This window comes from Poecilia mexicana, unplaced genomic scaffold (genome assembly GCF_051168715.1).
Source record: "Poecilia mexicana isolate PSO_F unplaced genomic scaffold, ASM5116871v1 scaffold_9, whole genome shotgun sequence".
NCBI lineage: Eukaryota > Metazoa > Chordata > Actinopteri > Cyprinodontiformes > Poeciliidae > Poecilia > Poecilia mexicana.
Genome location: NW_028263378.1, coordinates 33,655,588 through 33,676,318, shown reverse-complemented (window position 1 = coordinate 33,676,318; position 20,731 = coordinate 33,655,588). Strand labels below are relative to the sequence as shown.

Genomic DNA, 20,731 nt, shown 5'->3' with positions numbered 1-20,731 from the left:
CTACCATTCTGACAGTGTGCAGCAAGGGACATTTTTAGAATGGTATTTAAATAAATGCTGAATTATGATTACATTGTTTTTTGTTCTTTTTTTAAGTGACCACAATGAATTGAGTCATCACCCACTATGAGAATGTCCAGAAGAGATTCACCAAGTTTGAATTCATGAAAAGGCTTTCACCATGATTGACTATTACAAGAACAGCTATAATTTCTGAGCATTTCTGGACACCTTCAAAGAGCTGCTTCCAGGAAATGAAGACAAGAGGATCTCCTGTTTTCAGAGCATTACAGGAAGACTATAACGAAGGAGATGGCTGACATAATCAAAGCAACAAAAAAAAGTTAGGACTGTTCAAAGAACCTATTTTCCTAAGTTAAAGAATAAGCAATTCTGTTGTAGTTTTTCAATCAGTCTTTCAGAGTAACAATATACTGACCAGATGTTAAACCCTCTGTTATCTTAGAACAAGTTATCTTTAGTTTTATTCCAATGTACAAAGGGTTTGTTCTACAGCTATGATGGTAGTTATCAGTAGTCCAGTGTTTCACTTCACTTGAGGTAAGATTTAATATCAGTGACTCTGTTAATATAGCACTTGACACTGTAATGACAATTATATATTTATAACTGTTGCTACTTGTTTCACTTTACTTGAGGTAAGAGTTATTGACACTGCAATGACACTTGACATTTTCATAAGTGGTGCTACTTGTTCCACTTGATGTAAGAGGAATTATTGACTGTTATTAAATCATTTGACAGTTTAATAAAGCTTAATGAAATCTGTATTGTTGGTCCTACTTGTTCAGCTTTATTTCAGGTAGGGGGAAATTTTAATTACTGTTTTGTTAAAGCTTTTGACAGTGTAATAACAGTTTGACATTATGACTACTATTGTGACATATTTATGACATGATTCTTGGTTAATGTCAAGTTGTCATAACAAAGACATTTTGAATAATGTTAACTTTGTATTAAAAGTGTCATGATTTACTGAATGACACTATATAACAGTCAAATATTCATGAAGACTTACTGATGTTCATGACAGGTGTTATGTCATGTTTATAACAGGGTCATGACAGTCTTATTCACAACCTGTCAAAGTGCTACCCTGTATTTTTGTTTATTCTAGGAAATGTTAATAAATTTAGAATATGCTAGTTTTAAAACTTAACATGTCTTGATTGAAATAGCCTAATTATAGTTTTAAAAATAACTTATTCTGCCACATTTGCCCTATTGACCTTTATTTTACCTGTAGTTACAGCAGATTGTTTGCCAAGATCTTTTTGAAAGTGCCTTTTTGTCAGTGTGGGAAAACAATCAGGAGAAGTTCCTCCTGATTGGAGGAACAGTGAAAAGCTGATCTGTGATCAGCTTTTCAGATCAGTGAAAAGCTGATCACAGATCAGCTTTTCACTGATCTGTGAAAAGCCATAAAACAGCAGGAGTCCAGGCCATTAGGGGAGAAATTCTGCTTCCACTTTATTTAGACAAAGGGGACAAATGGCCTTTGATCTTGGAAACAAATTGCAGGGAGTTTCTAACTTTAGAGAGGGTCAGAGATAGCTCCTGGTTGGATGAGCAAAGATACGCCTTATTTGAATAAATTAAAGACAAGAATACGCCTTTACTATAAAACTTTCTACACAGGAGTAACAAATTAGATTTTGCTCTTGCAATTCTCCAAAGACGTCTTTACTTTTCTTTCCTTATTCTTTTCCATTTGTCTCAGGTAAAGGAATATATGTCTCCGTTGTTCTGCAGTTTCTGTTATAATTTCATACATTGTCTTCTATTGGATTAAACTTTAATTCTGTGACATCTACACTCATTGTTGTTTTCTGTGTGGCTTCACTTCGACCCGTCGGGAGAACCTGGGATCCATAAGAGGAAAATAGAGCCAGATATTTCCCTAAAATATAACTTAAAATCTTCAGCAGAAACCACAAACACACCGAAACACACATTTATGCCCTTCCATTGTTCAATTGGATCAAGATCTGTAATACAGAAGAGTTGAAAGGATCCTGCCTCATATCTTCATTAAACATCTGGTGCAATTAATTTTTATTAATTTACTTGCCTATGATGCTCTGCTTACACATCTACAGCTGTTGATTTTCTAAAAATGATTAAATTAATTACAGTTGATATAAATGGGTTAATTATTTTTATATTTAATGGTGTAGAAAATGATTTTTGTTTCTGTTAAAGCTACTCAAGTCTATTTTTCTTTAATTGTGCTTCTAAATCACAGTTAGCCCTAATTGTTGTTAATGCACATAACACTTGGTAGTACAGAATATCTTTTATTTCTATGTGTTTGACATAATTGGAAAGCTTAGTCACTCAGGATCTGTGAATAACTCAAATGCCATACACCTCTAAATTTGCATGTGTGAACATTGAGCGCAACTCTGTGTGAACATTTGTGGTTCACATTGAACTGCGCGAGCAGACCAAACACTGTGGATTTAAGTTAGACTCACCTTGATGAATTCCACAAAGAAACATGGATCCTCAAAGTGGGTTGATATAAATATCCATACAGGTCTGCCAGTGTCCAATTTATTTGAGAGGAGGCGCTCAGTCTGCGATGAGGTGAACTTCAGACATCAAGCAGCGACAGGGTTACGGTATGGCAGCTCCCATGGTTGCCGAGCGGCGAGCTTAGAGTACTCGCCAAAGGAAACAAAACACTCTAACTTTCACATAAAAAGCTCAACTGGCACCAGACTTGGTATGAGTGATCCTGGTTGGATGCCTGATGACCCTATGTCATCATAGTCCGACATCACAAAAGCCCCGCCTCCTCAGAACAGGAATTGACTTTTTTTACTTGGAAAGATCCATCTCAAGTCTCTGGGAGCCATGGTCTAAACCCATCAGGAAGTCGACCATTTTGGATTAAACCCATGATTGTCTTTTTTTTATAAACGTATCTGAGCGCACTCATCTTATAGCTTTTGAGATCCAGGCTTTAAACTCAGTCAGCACAGACTTGAGGCATTGAAGGTCAAAAGTTATAAGATTTTTTTCTACATCAAAGCATGTGGCCAAGCCTCAAATCTGACCAATCATGAAACATCAAGGTGGAATAACTTTCACATAGGAGCTCTCAGCTGCATCACACTTCATTTGTATCATCACAGACCAGAGCTTATCACATTCACATAGACAATTAGTGACATCACCTTAGCCCCGGCCCCTTTCAACAGGAAGTCACCTGTTTTCCTACTGTTTTTATTCCTTTTACTCTATGATTCATGCAGATTTCAACCTGTGTATAATGAAATAAAACATGATGGTAAATCCTTCTCTCAATGCTGGTTGCTGGCAGCAGCATGTGGGCAAGGCTGAATAACGAATGATAATCCCTCTCCCCAGTGGCGCAAAAAGTGGGTATGCAGTGCATGCAACGCATAGGGGCGCTGCACCAGAGGGGGCGTCAAAACCCTGTCTGGAGGGGGCGGTGCGCCGATGATGCCTTCACATACACTTCACCGCGCCCTTACGCTCCTTCACCTCGCACACATGTAGACACGTGTCTTCGTCTTGGGGGGTGGTAGAGCGACCGTATGTTTTCTATGCTCCTTAACCCTTGCGTACCTTCCTTCGGAGGGCGGGGTGCCAATTTATGTTTTTGCATCCACCTGAATAATATGTAATTGCGCCCCTGCTTCTCCCTTTGCATACAATTTTCTCCAAATCATATATGGATCATCTGATTTGAATGATGATCCATATATTGAATGGTAGGATTGACATTTGTTAACCTATGAAGAGCCCAATGGCATTAAATTGCGATTCAACTCCACTGCACCCCCTGGATTATTCCAACAACTATATCTTCTTAATACATCAGCCGATCTGCACCAGATTTTTGGTGCATCCTGAAAAAGCGCTGCTGAACTCGTCACCTTGTAGACGGGTGCGGGAAATGTACAAGAGCGTGGATGGTGGAGAGTGGGTGCCATTGCTGGAGCTATGGGGTTGCCAGAGCGGCGCTCAGCTGCGACGGCCTCCAATGCTGCTTGCAGCTTTAATTATTTTTGTTACCGTTACGGCCCTGGGCCTTGTGGGCTGGGCTGCAGGTGCTTTTGTCCGTCTTTGTGCTCCTCCCCTTTGCAGGTGTTGCTGGACCGGTTGATTTGGAGCACAGAGTATTTAAGCCTGGCTGTCTCCACCTTTGGCGTCCACTCTGCTGCTTGACGCTTGTGGTGTTCTGTTGCCAGGCCTCAGCTCCCCTCCTTTTGCACATTTGAGTTTTGGCACCTCAGCACTTCCATATGCACTCATACAACACATCCAAGAATTTGAATTACACCGATACCGATATCCACAATTGATTGTTGTTTTTGTTAATATTCCTTTTTATGCATTTTTACCACTGCATGGTCTCCTGTTTTTTGCTAAGACCTTGAGCCAGTCGTTACTTTTCTTTACTACTGCTGTTCATCTCAGAGACTCTATTCTTTACCCTCATTTTTACAATTTTACACTCCATTCTGATTCTGGTGTAAAACCCATCTTAAGAAATAGTTATGAGAGCTAGAGTTAGAGTAATGTGTGTACTGACAACAAATGTTGAGAAAAAAAAAGTTTTTTCTCAACATTTGTATAGTTTCCACAGGGCCATGCAGAGACTTTTAAAGGGGCAGCAGCTTAAAATTAAAAAGTGGCACATTAACTTTGAAAATGTGCCCCTTAAAATACCAACAGGAATATAGCAACTACTCATATTAATCAAGAATATAATATTTAACTGGATCATATATCATTGTCATCATGTGTGGACAATGCAAAGCAAATGTAGCCTATGTTTTCCCGATAGGTATAATGTTGCCGTTTTTTCTGCTGACAGAGCTGGAGGGTTGTGTTGATCTGAGACTTTTTAAACAGACCATAGGAGAGATGGTTGCTGGTTATGAAGTCATGAAATAAGCAAATTTGCTGCCATTTTATTAAATAACCCCTAATAATATCTGACTATTTAGCCTCCATAGAAACTTGACTGCAGATTGCTCTAAAGATCGAAAAACTCAGGGGTTAAGTACAGATATTTTTTCAATCTTAACACCTCAGAGAGATCTACAATTTTAAGGTTGAGAGATAAATTATTTTCATAAGATTTTGTCATTCTAAGACAGGGGTGTCAAACTCCAGTCCTCGAGGGCCGGTGTCCTGCAGTTTTTAGATGTACCACAGGTACAAAACACTGGAATGAAATGGCTTAATTACCTCCTCCTTGTGTAGGTAAGTTCACCAGAGTCCTGCTAATGACCGAATTATTCTATTCAGGTGTGGTGCAGCAGAGGCACATCTAAAAGTTGCAGGACACCGGCCCTCGAGGACTGGAGTTTGACACCTGTGTTCTAAGATCTTAACATACACACATTTAGCATGGGCGTAAATCCCGGTGGGATCGGGGGGTCAAGATATCTCCAATCTTGGAAAAGTCCAGAATGGTCCCCCCCAAAGAAATCATATTACAAACCTTTTTATTTAAACAATATCAATATAAAAATGCAATAGAAACAAATAACTAAATAAATCTGCCATTCATCTAAGAAAAAAAGTAATGATTTTGTTTAGGTCCCCTCACCCCCATTATTGTTAAAACAATGGTTCAGTCCAAAGTGTAGGAGGAGCAAGAGCAGCACTGAACAGGCTCAGTTACCCTGCTGAAGTGAGGAGCTTGCTGTTAACTATGGCTCTGTAGCACTAACAAAAAACCCTCCAATAAGTAAATACTTAAAGCAAAAGACGTGTAACGCATTTTATTTACTTTCGCTCCTTAATAGTTTTTATTAACAATAAAAATCAGTCCACAGTTCGTTATTTTATTACTTTGGCTGAATCTTGACAAACTGCCATCTTATTCCTTGGAAATCAAAACTAGCAAAACTGCTACACTGCTTTCATAGACTTGGCTCCTTTTTCTGTCAAAGGTAGCCAATATTTCAATTATATTTAGCTCTCCAACTCTTACTTTAATAAGAAGAGTTTGAAACTGGAGGGGCTGAGTATTACCACTAGCCGACAGTTCTGTATAGGAGCCGAGAGCAAAGGGGCTGTTGCAGCTGACAGTAAAAGAAAATAAAGTATGCCTTTATTTCTTATTTTCTTCAATGTAGAGCCTTTAAAACCACAAAATAAAATCTGAATATTTTTCTAGAGAAACTCTGGTGCTGAGCCTTAAGTTTAAGTTATGATACTTCCCAGATATTCAATTTCTACATATTTATAGGTTCTCAGCCAGGACATGAAAAAAAATAAAATAATAATATATATATTTTTAAAGCAACTGAAGTTATAATTTAAAGAACACTTAACTTGTATTATGAGTCACTGCAATAAATCAATATTTATGAGGAATTTTATTAAGTGGAGTTACTTATTAAAACTTGTTTTTATTTAGAGGCTTAAGTTTTTGTAAAGGTGTAGCAGAGATTAGATCAGTGACTGAACATTTGCAACATTTGACATCTTAGTTTGACTGCTATGGATCGCAACAGGTTGAGAAAAACATTTGATATGCATTGCTACTTACTAGTCATTTCTGGTCCTAAGGCTTGAACACAAAAAATATTTTTTTAAAACACATTTTACATTACATTTAATTTGAACTTTGCTGACCTGCCCCCTCCCCCCAAAAAATTGCTCTTAAGAAATGTTCCTGTTTATGGTCCCTCCCAATAATGAGATGGGATTTATTTACCATAGATATATATATATATATGAAAATAGCCACAAATAAATCCACATTATTTGTGAAATAGCTTACCTCGATTTTGCATGAAATTGAAAAGGTCATCAAGAAAGTCTTTGCGCTTTTCATCTTCATCAAGGTCATACAACTGAAAAACAGAGAAATCACTGGAAATAAAAGTTTTTCATCAAAGAAAAATACCTTGATTCAGTGACATCAGAAACCCAGGGCCTCATGTTTAAAAGAGGGCAAAGTTTTCACACTAAAACTTGGTGTACGGACAAATTTAGAAAATGCAGCGCTGCGCACCTCTCCTTTATAAATCCTAATTTGTGGGAAATAGAACGCAGCTGCTGGTCTGCTCTGTCGCCACCCATAAATACATATGTAAATTAGTATCAATACCTGGAAGTCTGCCACTATGTAGAGCAGGGGTGCCCAAAGTGGGTCCTCAAGGGCCGACATCCTGCATGTTTTAGTTCTCTCCCTGGTTTAACACACCTGGTTCAAATGATGGCTCGTTAGAAGACCTACGTACGGTGGCCGACAGGTGCAAATGCGCAGCAAAAGAGAAAACATGCAAACAAAAGAAAAGACACACGCACAAATTAAATGCGGCAAACAAAAAGCAAATAAAATGCAGCAAACAAAAAAAGAAAACACCCCCGAATGAAATGCAGCAAACAAAAAAGAAAACACCCCCGAATGAAATGCAGCAAACAAAAAGTGTTGAAAACGAAGTGCTCCAGACCACTAGGGGGAGTCTAACAAAAAATAGCTGTGTCCGAATTCAGGCTCTGCATCTTTAAAGCGGGTGTTCAGAAAAGCAGCAATGGCGACAAAATAATTTTTGCTGTATTACACAAAATTATTTTTTACAATGTTTTTAGGCGAGAATGTAGATGCTATACATCTACATATACATCTGAAATATCTGCTCGGTTCATTAATAAATCACCTACTTCCAATATTGCTCCGACGTTTTCGGAGATGTCTTCTCCCGCTGGCCGGGCGCTCCATGTAGATATTAAGTTAGGTAGTAGTAAAATCTTTTGGTTAAGTAAAGTATTTAATTTATTCCTGAGCAAATGGGTTTGACTGATTAAAGTTAAGCCTTCAAACATAGTTTATTTAACTGTAATGTCTTACTACCTGAGATCTGGAGAGTATTTGAAAATGAATAATATCCCTTGTATACATTAAACATTTTAGAATCAGACAGATTTTCTTTTTACTATGGAACAACCTTTATTACAAAAGGTGAAGAATAATACAGAAATAAAGAGTAAAAAACAACTGAGTCCGTTTTTTTTCCTTCGCTGCTCTGTGCTTCACGTTGTCACGGTTGCTAAGCAACATAACGCCGAGATGGAGGCTAGGCAGCTAGCCGGAGGCTACAGCTTCTCTCTTCTGGTGGTCCATATTCGTGGCCTTCGAAGGACCCGTCTTCTGTAGATCGGGCCGTTTCTCACATAGACATAATAAAAGGACAGACGCCTAATGGACCGCTCTCGTCTTATCAATACATACTTTTATATAAGTATACAAACATAAATAAATAATCATTAATACTGAATAATATACATTAGGCTATGCCTGATTATGCACACACACACACACACACACATATATATATATATATATGTTTTCCAGCCTACGAGTTCTGGTTTAAGAGTGATTCAGCAGCAGAGATTGGGTCCAAAATCCGATACGAGATTCATCCGTGCTGTGCAGTGAATCTGTCTCTCCCTTCTTCCTCACGTCGTAGGAAACCTTCAAAACAAAAACGGGACATTTTCGAGTTATCCTACGTTGACCGAGTTAAATAATTAAATAATAGCCATTGTCATCTGTGTAAACTTTGCTGGTGAATGTTATGATTTTTATAATATTGTTTCATTTCTATAGTAGGCTCTTGTATCAGATAATCTAAATGTTGGAGAATGACTGAAACATTTTAAGATTTACGGAATCTCGGTTAGCTGTCAGAGCGGGGGCTGAACACCAAGCACTATAGCTAGCATTAGCTGGTATTTCGCCAGTGGACATAAATACAGTATAGTAATATTCTAATCACAAAAATACACAGTAATATGTCCATCTTACTTGCGAAAAGTCTGTCGAGCCCTCACGTCAGTAGTCCGTCGATCCGATCAACAATATTCCGCAGTGCTGAAGGCATCTTCTGCTGTTTTGGTTGAGCAAAGCAAAGTGTATTTGCGCCGGAGCAGCCAATCGTGGGGGGGAGGGTGTACTCTTTTATTATGTCTATGCTTCGAAGGATCAGTTTCTCAGGGCCCTTGAAAGGATGCAGAGCCTGAATTCGGACACAGCTATTTTTTGTTAGACTCCCCCTAGTGGTCTGGAGCACTTCCGTTTTCAACACTTTTTGTTTGCTGCATTTCATTCGGGGGTGTCTTCTTTTTTGTTTGCCGCATTTAATTTGTGCGTGTGTCTTTTCTTTTGTTTGCATGTTTTCTCTTTTGCTGCGCATTTGCACCTGTCGGCCACCGTAGGATCCATTTCTTTTAAGTGCCCCTAAAAAACAAGCAAAGGTAGAAATTGCATTAGTGTTTTACTTTTAGTACAATGTAACATTAATGAAATGTGCATCTCTTCCCCTTCAAGGGGCAGAAATGCTTGCAGGGATCTGCCAAAATCAAAGCACTCTCGAGTCAGGACACATGATACATTTAGTTTTTATTAATTGATTTGTTATAAGCTATATATTGTTTCACACATATATAGCTTATAAGCTTACTTTTATACATGGACAAAATGCCAATTGTTAATGTCTGTATCAATTTAAGCCAATAAATTTTGAAGGATTAGAAGGAAAAAGTAAAGCAAGGAGAACCAAATGGGTAAAAGAACTGAGAGCAGCTCAAATGACAACCAGGGAGACAGAAGATCTAGAGCAGTGGTTCCTAACCTTTTTTGAGGTACCGAACCCCCCAGTTTCATATGCGCATTCACCGAACCCCCCCTTACCCCCTCCTTGCCCGATCCCTGTGCTCCTCCGCAGCACTGATTGGCTAAGCAATGTAACGTGATCCTCCGCAGCAAATGATGGCAAAGCGGCACATCACGACTTTACACAAGTTTTTTTTCCCTCCGCGGCAGAGGCTCCGCCGAACCCCTGGGGTTCAATCGAACCCAGGTTAAGAACCACTGATCTAGAGTTGTGTGTTACAGAAGTCCCTGTTCCACGTTACCTTCTACGTCGCTTTTCTGGAATATCATTATCTCTTTGAAGATCTGATGTCACTTCTGCCCTTGCAAGCCTTCTTCACGCTTCTCCATAGTAGTCTGTAGAAAATATATTTTTAAAAAGTATTAAAACATTGGTAAATCTAAAGCTCCCATTTGCATTGACCAAACAAATGGCTAGTTGAGACCTAAACACCCACTTGTCATGTTTTTTGCAGTCAAACGATGACAGAATAAAACGCTTTAAAATGTCACTTACACAATAAAACAAACATGATTTTAAAATATTTACTACTATGCCTTCATTCTATTTACAAAAAAGCTTTTATGCCAAATATACTGAAACCACATGGGCCCCATTTCGTGTTGCCCATTTCTGTCCCATTCTCAGTTAGCCCACAATAATGCTGAATACAGTCTACATTTAGCCCAAATGGGCTGACAATATGGGTCCCATTTTAGGTTAAACATATGGGCCTCGTGTAGTTAGCCCAGACAAAACCCATGCCCATTCATCATTACCTATCTAGCCCACAACGACACGATTCAATGCAATTTCATGAAAAAAAATAATAATAATAATAATAATTAAAAATGCACAATTAATGGATGCAGCCAATTAAGCCAGCTATGCATGCTGGCTTAATTGGCTGCGAGAAAGATTGTTAAAAACCCATGTACACAGAATGAAAGCGAAGTAGTTACTCTTTATAAATAATGTAAGTGGTTTTATCGTGTCAAGGTACTTTAAAAGCAACCTCCGCTAGCAACGTAGATTCATTAGTGAACCGATTTTATTCTGCCGCGTTGGCGCTCAAATTTACCGGTGAATGGCGCCGCAGCGTATTTGAAAATGATCTGGCCCAGAACAGTTTGAAATCGCTCTGCATCCAAATATTCTTACCTCAATAATGGCAGATGACTTATTGTGTGTGTTTTAACAAAATTAAAAAAAAAATCACCTAAAAGAAAAACAAAAAAAAGAAGAAACAACTAATTAGGTCTTTCGGGGTACTCCGGTCATCCGAACCATTACGAGCAACAAATGTTTTAACTAGCGATTTAAAATCTCTCCCTAAAATTTGATACAATACAGACAAAACAGACAGAAGTGTACTTACAGATTCTTTAGTAGAAGGCCAGCGAACCTGCAGACTCCGCGCCAACGGACTGATGGGACTACGTTTGATTTTGAAACCGCATATCCATCCGCAGTTAACAATTGTACGTTCTCCAAGAAACACGAGATTAATTTTGAGAGTAATACATCGGTTTAACAAATGTAAAACCGATGTAGCACTCACAAATTTTCTCAATAAAAATAAATAAATATAGTCGTCCTTATTCAAATGTGTTTTGGAACTACTTTCTTTAGTGGATGTGTAAAGTGTCTACTTCAATTCACCAACCTTTATTGGCAACGGTGCCAGAGAAAAAATGAACAAAAAGGTTAAAAAGATTATTGAAAAAAGATTAAAAGATATAAAAATAATCATTAATAGAAATGTTTAGTTTTTTTTTAATTTTATTTATGCTGACAACTTGGAAAATGTTTACAGATGAAAAAACAGATGCTAAAAATTTTACTCTTGTCTTTCTCACTTCAGTTTTGTTTGAATTCATTTTCTAAACATTTTGTAATATTTTTCACGATGATCTGATCTGAACTATTTCTCCAAATAAGAATTAAGTCCTTCTGTGAAAAAGCTGCAATGAACACTTTGGATGTCTGAACATCCAATTGATAATAAAATAAAATAAAATTACATTTAAAAAAAGAAGCAAGGACAAAAGTCCACTCTGAACCATTACCTATTTTGAGTGAGCAGCAGAAGATTATGCATATTTAAAACAGATAATGTCACAAAAATGTTAGGACATCTGGACTGTTCTAGTGTAAAATAATAAAAAGAAAATGCTAGGACTTCAAAGTGTAGCTTGAACAATACTGAACTGGTTTAAAAAATAAAGCATTGAAGCATATTTTGGTCTTCTAGAAGCCTAGTGTAATGTCGGTGTTAGTAAATGAGCCAGACACAGAAATCATGTAGTGAGCATGGTTCAAATACAATACCTCTTTATGACCTCCAAGACGAGGTAACCATCCAAGGAGAGCTTTTCATTTTGCAGAAAGCTTATACAATTGCTTCAACAATTGACCTTTTATCAGCTCCAATACAGGCCAACTGAGTAACAATTTCCTTAGCTAAAGGCCATCAATCTGACATCTCATAATTTTTTTCAAAGTTTTTATAATCTTGCTCTTGCAGCTTTTGCTTTTGACATATAGTGAAAAGTTTAAAAGTGACAGGGTAACCACATTGTCTAATCAGATTTTAATTTTTTTTCCCATTACCCCACATGAAAAAGGATTAAGGTCTACATTTTCCTGCCCAGGTCTAACCCATGTATGGTCAGCCCATGCTTATGTCATGTGGGTTCAATGTGGTCAACCCACATGGGCTTCCCATGTTGGGCCCATGATACTGAAACTACATGGGCCCCACATAGTGTTGCCCATTTTTGCCCCATCCCCAGTTAGCCCACATAAAAATGGAATGGGGCCTACATATGTATGCCCAGGCCCAACCCATGTACAGTCAGCCCGTGCTTATGTCATGTGGGTTCAATGCAGTCAGCCCATATGGGTCCCACATAGTGTTGCCCATTTCTGCCCAATCCCCAGTTAGTCCACATAAAAAAGGATTAGGGTCTACATTTTCATGCCCAGGTCCAACCCATGTACGGTCAGCCCATGCTTATCTGGGTTCTATGTGGTCAACCAACATGGGCTTCCCATGTTGGGCCCATGATACTGCAACTACATGGGTCCCACATAGTGTTGCCCATTTCTGCCCCATTCCCAGTTAGCCCACATAAAAAAGGAATGGGGCCTACATACGCGTGCCCAGGTCCAACCCATGTACGGTCAGCCCATACTTATCTCATGTGGGTTCAATGTGGTCAGCCCACATGGGTTTCCCATGTTGGGCCCATGATACTGAAACTACATGGGCCCCACATAGTGTTGCCCACTTCTGCCCCATTCACAGTTAGCCCACATTAATGCTGAATGGGGCCCATATGTTTAGCCCTAATGGGCCAGCCCAAGTGGGTCCCATTTTAGGTTACCATATCGGTCCCATACAGTTAGCCCAGATAAAACCCATGCCCACTCATAACCCATGTAGCCCACATCAAACCCAAGTGGGGCCCACCTATGCATGCTGGCTGGGATTGGCTGCCTCTTTTTTTCTTCATTAGTACGTCATGTTGGTGACTGAAGCCTGTTATGATGACTTCAACACATTTCTTCTGACAGGTTGGTAGAAGAAATCCTCTCCAGAATGTTTCTATAAGCTGACTAATTTCTATAATGCCTAATGTCTGAGTTGTGTTCATGGTAGAACAGTGTCCGAAGTCAGGTTTTGCATCCTTGGGTCATCGATGACCGGAAGAGAGAAGCTGTAGCTTTCAGCTAGCTGCTTAGCCTCTACCTTGGTGTTATGTTGCTAGCAACCGTGACAAAGTGAATCACATTGCGGCGAAGGAAAAAAAAACGGACTCGAAGTATGTCTTTTTTTTTCTCCTGATTTCTCTACAGGCGCTTTCGCACTGCACGGTAAGGAACTGTACAGAACGGTTCCAGCCCTGTTGTGTTCGCATTACATTGAGGGCGCCATCGAAGCGGTGCCGGTCTTGTGAGACCGGTCGCAAGTTGTAATGCGAACACGCTCGGAACCGTTCCGTTCCGTACTGTTCCGTGCAGTGCGAAAGCGCCTTATTACTCTTCACCTTTTGTAATAAAGGCTGTTGCATATTTAAAAAAATCTTAGTCTGATTCTAAAATGTTCAAACATAAAGAATCCCTTTTCAGATACTCTCCAAATCTCAGGTAAGACAATGCAGTTTAATCAAACTATTGTGTTTTTAGGCTTAACTTTAATCAGTCAAACCGATTTGCTCAGGAATAAATGAAATATTTTAGTGAACCAAAATATTAAAACCAGATGTTACCTGACTTAATATCTGTGTTTAACTAACAGTCATTTCGGAAAGCCCAAATGAGTCAGGTGTTCTCCCGTGGAATACTAAACCTGGACCAGCAGGCAAGAGGACCTGGGTGTTAATACAACGGGAACAGACATTTCCGAAAACGTCGGAGTAATATTGCAATTAGGTGATGCACTGATGAACCGAGCAGAAATGTGAGATTTATACATCTACATTCTCGCCTACAAATATTGTTTAAATCATGTTGTGTCACGGCTGCTAAGCAACATAACGCCGAGGTTGGTTATGGGGTTCCCCTGTCTGACTGCTGACTTCCAATCACATGTGATGGACCTGTCCTGTGGGCGGGGGATCAGGAGAGCAGGAGGACCAGGACCGATGCTGATCTGACAGAACACCGGAAGAGCGGAGAGTTCAGTGTGTTAGCAGCGCGAGCTGCAGCCTCAGGAATAGCAGCTCGCTCTTATTTCTAATAAACCCTGTTGACGGTACTATGTATGCGGTGTGTTGGCGTCATTACAGTATTTACTTGCAGTACTACACCACTTTAAAAGGTAATTATTGGATTGAAAAGATAAAATACTGGTAAATACAGACGCCAGCTTTTTTTTAATTTTTTATTTTTACCGTTTATCTGAAAGAACGGTTAAAAAAAACAACCTGTAGGTACCAGTATTTTTTTTTATCATTCTTTCAAAAAACAGTAAACTACTGGCAGCTATAGATGCCAGAAGTTTACCGTTCTTTCACAGTGTCCATACCGTACTTGCATTGACAGTCATCTACTCTCGGGATTAATTACGGTACAGCTACTGTGCATTTACAGTAAACTTCTGGCGTCTATAGCTGCCAGTATTTGACTGTAAATGTACAGGATTATTTCTTAGAGTGTAACTGAAGTGGCTGATATCAGGAAATCCTACCAATGGCTGGAAAAAGCTGGACTCAAGGACAACACAGAGGCCCTCATCCTGGCCGCCCAGGAACAGGCCCTGAACACCAGAGCAATAGAGGCTCAGATCTACCACACCAGACAAGACCCAAGGTGTAGGTTGTGCAAGGAGGCCTCTGAGACAGTCCAGCACATAACAGCAGGGTGCAAGATGCTGGCAGGGAAAGCGTACATGGAACAACATAACCAAGTGGCGGGCATAGTGTACAGGAACATCTGTGCAGAATATGGACTGGAAGCCCCGAGGTCAAAGTGGGGAACACCCCCAAAGGTGGTGGAGAATGACCGAGCTAAGATCCTGTGGGACTTCCAGATCCAGACAGACAAGATGGTAATGGAGAACCAACCGGACATTGTGGTGGTGGATAAAGAACAGAGGAAAGCCGTTGTGGTGGATGTAGCAATACCAAGTGACCACAACATCAGGAAAAAGGAGCATGAGAAACTGGAGAAATACCAGGGCCTCAGAGAGGAACTGGAGAAGGCCTGGAAGGTGAAGACCACAGTGGTGCCTGTGGTCATCGGGGCCCTCAGGGCAGTCACCCCCAAACTGGAGCAGTGGCTCAAACAGATCCCAGGAACAACATCAGACATCTCAGTCCAGAAATGTGCAGTTCTAGGCACAGCCAAGATACTGGAGGAACCCTCAAGCTCCCAGGACTCTGGTAGAGGACCCGAGCTCAGAGGATGAAAAAGAGAGAGAGAGGGAGAGAGACCAGGATAAGGGAATTTATAAGGACTGTAGTCTATAAACTGCAGCCACTTCCTAACAACAGTCTTTCTGTCTCCTAAAGTGTAAATAATCTTCATCAAATCTCCATGTAGCTTCAAAATTTCAAAATGCAATGAACAGCCCAGAATATAATTGATAATTGTTAGGTTCTGTGTTTTCTGTATAGTTATTTTTGAGGTTTTCTGTGTGTCCTGTTCCTGTCCTGACTTCCCTGTTGATTGCTTCCCAGGTGTGTCTAGTTACCTGATTACCCTCCCTGTGTATTTAAACCCATCTGTTGTCTCTGTCGGGTCCTTGTCTAATGTCGTCTATTCCTCGTCTGTTGTAGTTTGTAGTTCAGTTTCTCAGTAGAACTGTTTAGTCCTGAGTTTCTGTTTATTTCGTCGTCACAGTAGAACTGGCTTAAGTCCTGTGTCGACGTTAGCTCTTGTGCTCAGTCATTTGCTAGCTTCATTTCCGCTCACTGTGCTGCCTACTTGTTTGACTGTTCAAGCTGATTTCATCATTAAATTCATCATTTTGTCTACAACCTGGGTCCAGCCTGCGTCTCTCCTCACCACCGTCATCCCCACACCATGACAATAATAATTTATTCTTCTGCATGTGGCCATTGTGAAATATATTATTTACATGTTGAACATCCTCAACATGCTTAAACATACTGTTAACATTCTTTGAACATAAATACATAATTAAACATACTTTGATCATCACATCATATATTTTGTTTGTTTGGGGGTGAGGAAGTCTTGTCAGAGAAAATTACAAATATGCGGGGTGCTGGAAATATAGGTTTTTAAATCCAGGAAGGGGCCTCAACTTATACACTGTAGAAAAAAGTCAACAGGGCATTTTTTTCCCAAAAAAAAATGCCCACCTAGCACCACCTAGCGTCAATCCGTGTTCACCCTTGAGCATATACATGTCTTTGTGAGACTGCTGTTTTTATTTCTATTACACTGAAAACATAATTTAAGATTGTTGTCTACTGTTTGTCCAGTTTGACCAAAAAAGTGATCTATTATTGTTATAAGTTATTGTTTTTAGTGACCGATGAGTATTTATTCTCAAAAAAAAGATGCTTGGATTTGCCCAGAGTAGTCCGACTGCTTAAAACTATTCCTCTTGATAGTTTTATTAAGAGGATAAAGGATTTCGCCAATTCAATATTTTTTAAGTACGAAGCAAGATTTATAACTGACGAAAAGCAAACTACTACATTAAATTATGGGTTTAGAGGTGATGATAAACAGTAAATGGAGGCATTAATTGCCCTCTCACTTTTCAGATTAGTCTTTAACTCCTTTTTTGAACAGGGTCATCCAGCGAAGACTCAGCGTTCCCTTACCTGTTTAAATTGCTCCTCGTAGGTCCACTCTTGGTAGGAATGGGAGAGCGCGGACGGAGACTCTGTGCGGGGAACTTTATCAGAGGTAAGGCAGCGCACCGTGGCGCCCTTTGGAGACAGACGAGCTTCATGGAGTTGGAAAGAGTTTGACATGTCTCTGTGACTCTCCTCTTCATCAGTGATTTCCTGCTCATCTATGACCTGCATCTCCTCACCAGTGCAATGTTTTAAATTCCCGTCCTTGTCCTCCCGGTGAAGACTCGTTATCGCGGTGGAGGAACCAGCTCCAGCTGCGAGAGTGTTGCCCAGCGCGCCGTGGTAGTGGCTGCAAGTCACCGCTTGCTGGTGGATCTGGGACTGTACCATACTGCGGAAAGTTCTGTTTTTTTCCTCCTGCTGGAACTTCTCCTCTACGGCAAAACGAGCTGCCTGTTGGCGCTGCAGATTTTCCATTACCGCCTCCAGCCTCGTCCCGCCGCCCCCTGTGACGGCATGGTGGAAGCCGCTGTAGCGGGGCTCAGATGCCGCCTGAAGGCTGCGGGGGGGCGAGCAGGAGCCAGACTGTCAAGAGACCGTAAGTTAATCTTTTTACCCCTTCATTACTTTCATTTTTCAGCTAAAAACTTTTGCTGTCTAATTGATCCAGAAATAATTTGGGTTACTTAAAATATGAAAATGTCTAAAAGAAAGTAAAATATCCAATAACTTAAGTAACATCAGCTCAAGTTATAGATATACTGACAAAGTAAACCTGAGCTATTGTAAAGTTGCAGAGGTTTAACGTCTAGACAGAAATAAAGACACTTACCAAAGGTTTGGTTGCCATCTTTTTCCAGAAGTTATTCAAAGTTGACTTTCAATCCAAGAACACAAGATTTAAATATTTGATTGACTAAAGATAAATGTTGAATGTGGGAGACCTGAGCTGAATTTGGCAACAAGTGGTGCTTGTTCACCACCACAATGAATGCAGAGACCAGCCCTACCAACGCATTAACACCTCTGATCCTGAGACACCTCTTTCATCAAGATGATTAAGTTACACCTCTGAGATGCCGAGCAATGGCTAAATCATGTTCCTGACACTCAAACTTTATTTGAGCATATTGCATCTGAGTTTTGAAGCATTTTTATCAGTTTTTCTGCTGTCAAATTTTCAGAATATAATTTGCACATGTTTTACACAGGATGACTTGTGTGAATATTGATAAATGTCTAACAGGTCTTACAGTTGTTTCTTTTTTACAGTTCTCTGTGTAAAATTGTACTTTGTCCACAAACAGATTCTAGTGGGCGAATCTGATTGTGAGCACGGAAATTTCTACTCATCTTCTGTTTGGTAAATAATCTATTCATGGGTCACTCTCTAATAAAATGTCCACATGTGATTTGTTAAGACTTTAGAAAACATAATGTTTCTTTAAATACAATCATCATTCAACCTATGAATATTTCCTTTACAGTATAATTGTTGGGCCATTTACCTGTATGTATGACAGAACTGATAGCTTAATAAAGATTTTTTTTAAATTAGTCATAATGCATACGTAAAACTTGCATTAACTTTGCATAAATAACTAAGAACAAATAATCTAATTGAAACTTGTATAATTAAAGCTTAATTGTTTTATTGATTTAATTTGTTATTCTTGTGTAAAAACTGGGTTGTTTGTTTTGTAAGCTATCTCAAGACAAGATTTATGAATCAGAGCAATGCAAATAAACTGACCTGAATTTAATGCATAGAAAATGTTATATTTGGTCTTTAAAGTGGAATTGTTAAGTTACATTTAACATGTATCAGCTGAGCAGAGTCCACCTGCATGCGCAGACATCATACTCAGCATTGCAGAGGATGTAAGTTGTTAGTGGTTTTAATCTGAATTCAGCCATTTTAGTGTGTGTGTGGTATGTGATATGTTGTCTCAACTCAGAGAGTGGTGCAAATAACCCAAACTAATCAGAACAAGATAGGGCTTCGCTAAGTTCTTTTTTTTTTTATGTTAAATTGCTTTAAAATGTATAACCCTGGTTTTCAGAGAAAAAAAAAGTTTCACTAATAATGTTCTATTTATCCTCAGAAACACAGGGCAAAGATATGTTTCATCTTTTTCTGACCCCTAGTAGGTTGTGGCAGATGGCTGCTCGAACTGAGCCAGGCTCTGGTTCTGCTGGATTTTTCTATAAAAGGGAGATTTTCCTCTCCACTGTCGCTGCTGGTGTGCATTCTTGGTATGCAGTTGTTGCTGTAAAGTCAACTACATAACTCAAACTGTTGCCATGTGCTTGTCCAGAAGGAGTGAATGCTGCAAGTTAATGACTCAATGAAATCTATAGGTTTCCTTAGATAGACACTTTCTAAACTAATTTGAATAATAAACTGAGCTTAATAGTAATCAATGAATTGTAATTGATTGCAATCAATTCTCATAATTGATAACTAGAATTAATTGAGATGTACGTATAACTGAATTGAAATGACTCTTTTGTAAAGTATCTCAAGGCAACATTTGTTGTGAATTAGGACTATATAAATCAACTGAATTGAATTGATTTATTTATTGCCCAGTTAGAATGACCTGGCAGGAATATGTAGTCTTAGATCAGGTTAATAAATGTAGTTCAATTTATATAAATTAATACATTGCATATGCCCAAAAATGTATTTCTTCAAATAAGAAATTAAATCCTGCAAATTACACTCAAACTTTTATGTAAATATAAAAGTTAAGGTTGAGGTACAACAGTTGTTTTTCTTTTACATGTTATAGGGAAGAAAATAAAAACTGTACTTGAAACGATATTAATTTAGTGGTAAATGCAGCTTGTCAGTTTGTTTTCATTCAATTTGACCTGGAAGCACTAGAGAAGACAATTAGCCAGCTCCATCTAGTGGCCATGCAGAATTGTGCTATCCAATGAGATTTTGCCCTTTAATTTTTATAGTAGGGGACAAAACTATTTTAAAAAGAATTTATAGTATTCATGCTGAATATTTCTAATGGGAGTAAAACAGAAAGTCTGTGATTAATCCTAGTCATTTACCTAATGAATAAATACAAACCCTCTAATAGAAAAATATTGGAGGATACCAGGGACTGTTTAATTGAAATACAATTCACCAAAAATATCACGGTAAGGAGAAACATGATGACATGTCTGTATGCACCTGTACAATCTAGTAGTTTATAATCAGTTGCCTTAGAATATATTTGACAGGATGCTTTGGAGAAACATTTTCAACATAATCAATATAGGAAATTATTGACCATGAACATCTTGAGCTTGTCAGTGAAAATCCCCCTGAGGCCAAACTGCTGATTATAATTTAATTGCTTCTAAATCAATTGTCTCTGTCACACCTTTACAACTGCCACCAATTATGACAAGTCAGGAATTCTCTCTTCAATCTTGCTGGGTTATTACAAAAAGTGAAATCAAAGTAAAATTGATTAAAAACTGCTTTGCTATTTCATTATACTAATAAATAACCACTTATTTACTTATGTATTTATTTTTTACATTTTGAAGTTTACCAAAGGAACAGATGCAGGATACAATGTACATACGATAACAGTTTTGTGGGAAGATACTATCATATGACAATTTCTGTACTAAATTTGATATTTTTTGGCAATTAGTGTTATACAGCTACAGTGTATCAATCCTCTTTTTTTAAACCCTTCTTGCATATCTACAGAAGTAGTTATCCACAAACCTGCATGTCAATGATCACCTACAGGTCATACCTGT

General features: G+C 38.9%; 1 protein-coding gene across 1 annotated transcript in view; it reads right to left on the bottom strand.

The window, feature by feature from the left end:
* LOC106908690 (AT-rich interactive domain-containing protein 3A-like) overlaps positions 1-17,546 on the bottom strand; it is a 48,882-nt gene extending 31,336 nt beyond the window's left edge. Inside the window, exons 1-2 of the mRNA XM_088008491.1 lie at positions 16,979-17,546; positions 6,797-6,869 (exon numbers count right to left, since the gene is read on the bottom strand). Coding sequence (XP_087864617.1) covers positions 6,797-6,869; positions 16,979-17,431 — 526 coding nt within the window. The 5' untranslated portion in view covers positions 17,432-17,546. The remainder of the gene's footprint in view (positions 1-6,796; positions 6,870-16,978) is intronic.
* Positions 17,547-20,731: the final 3,185 nt, after the last annotated feature.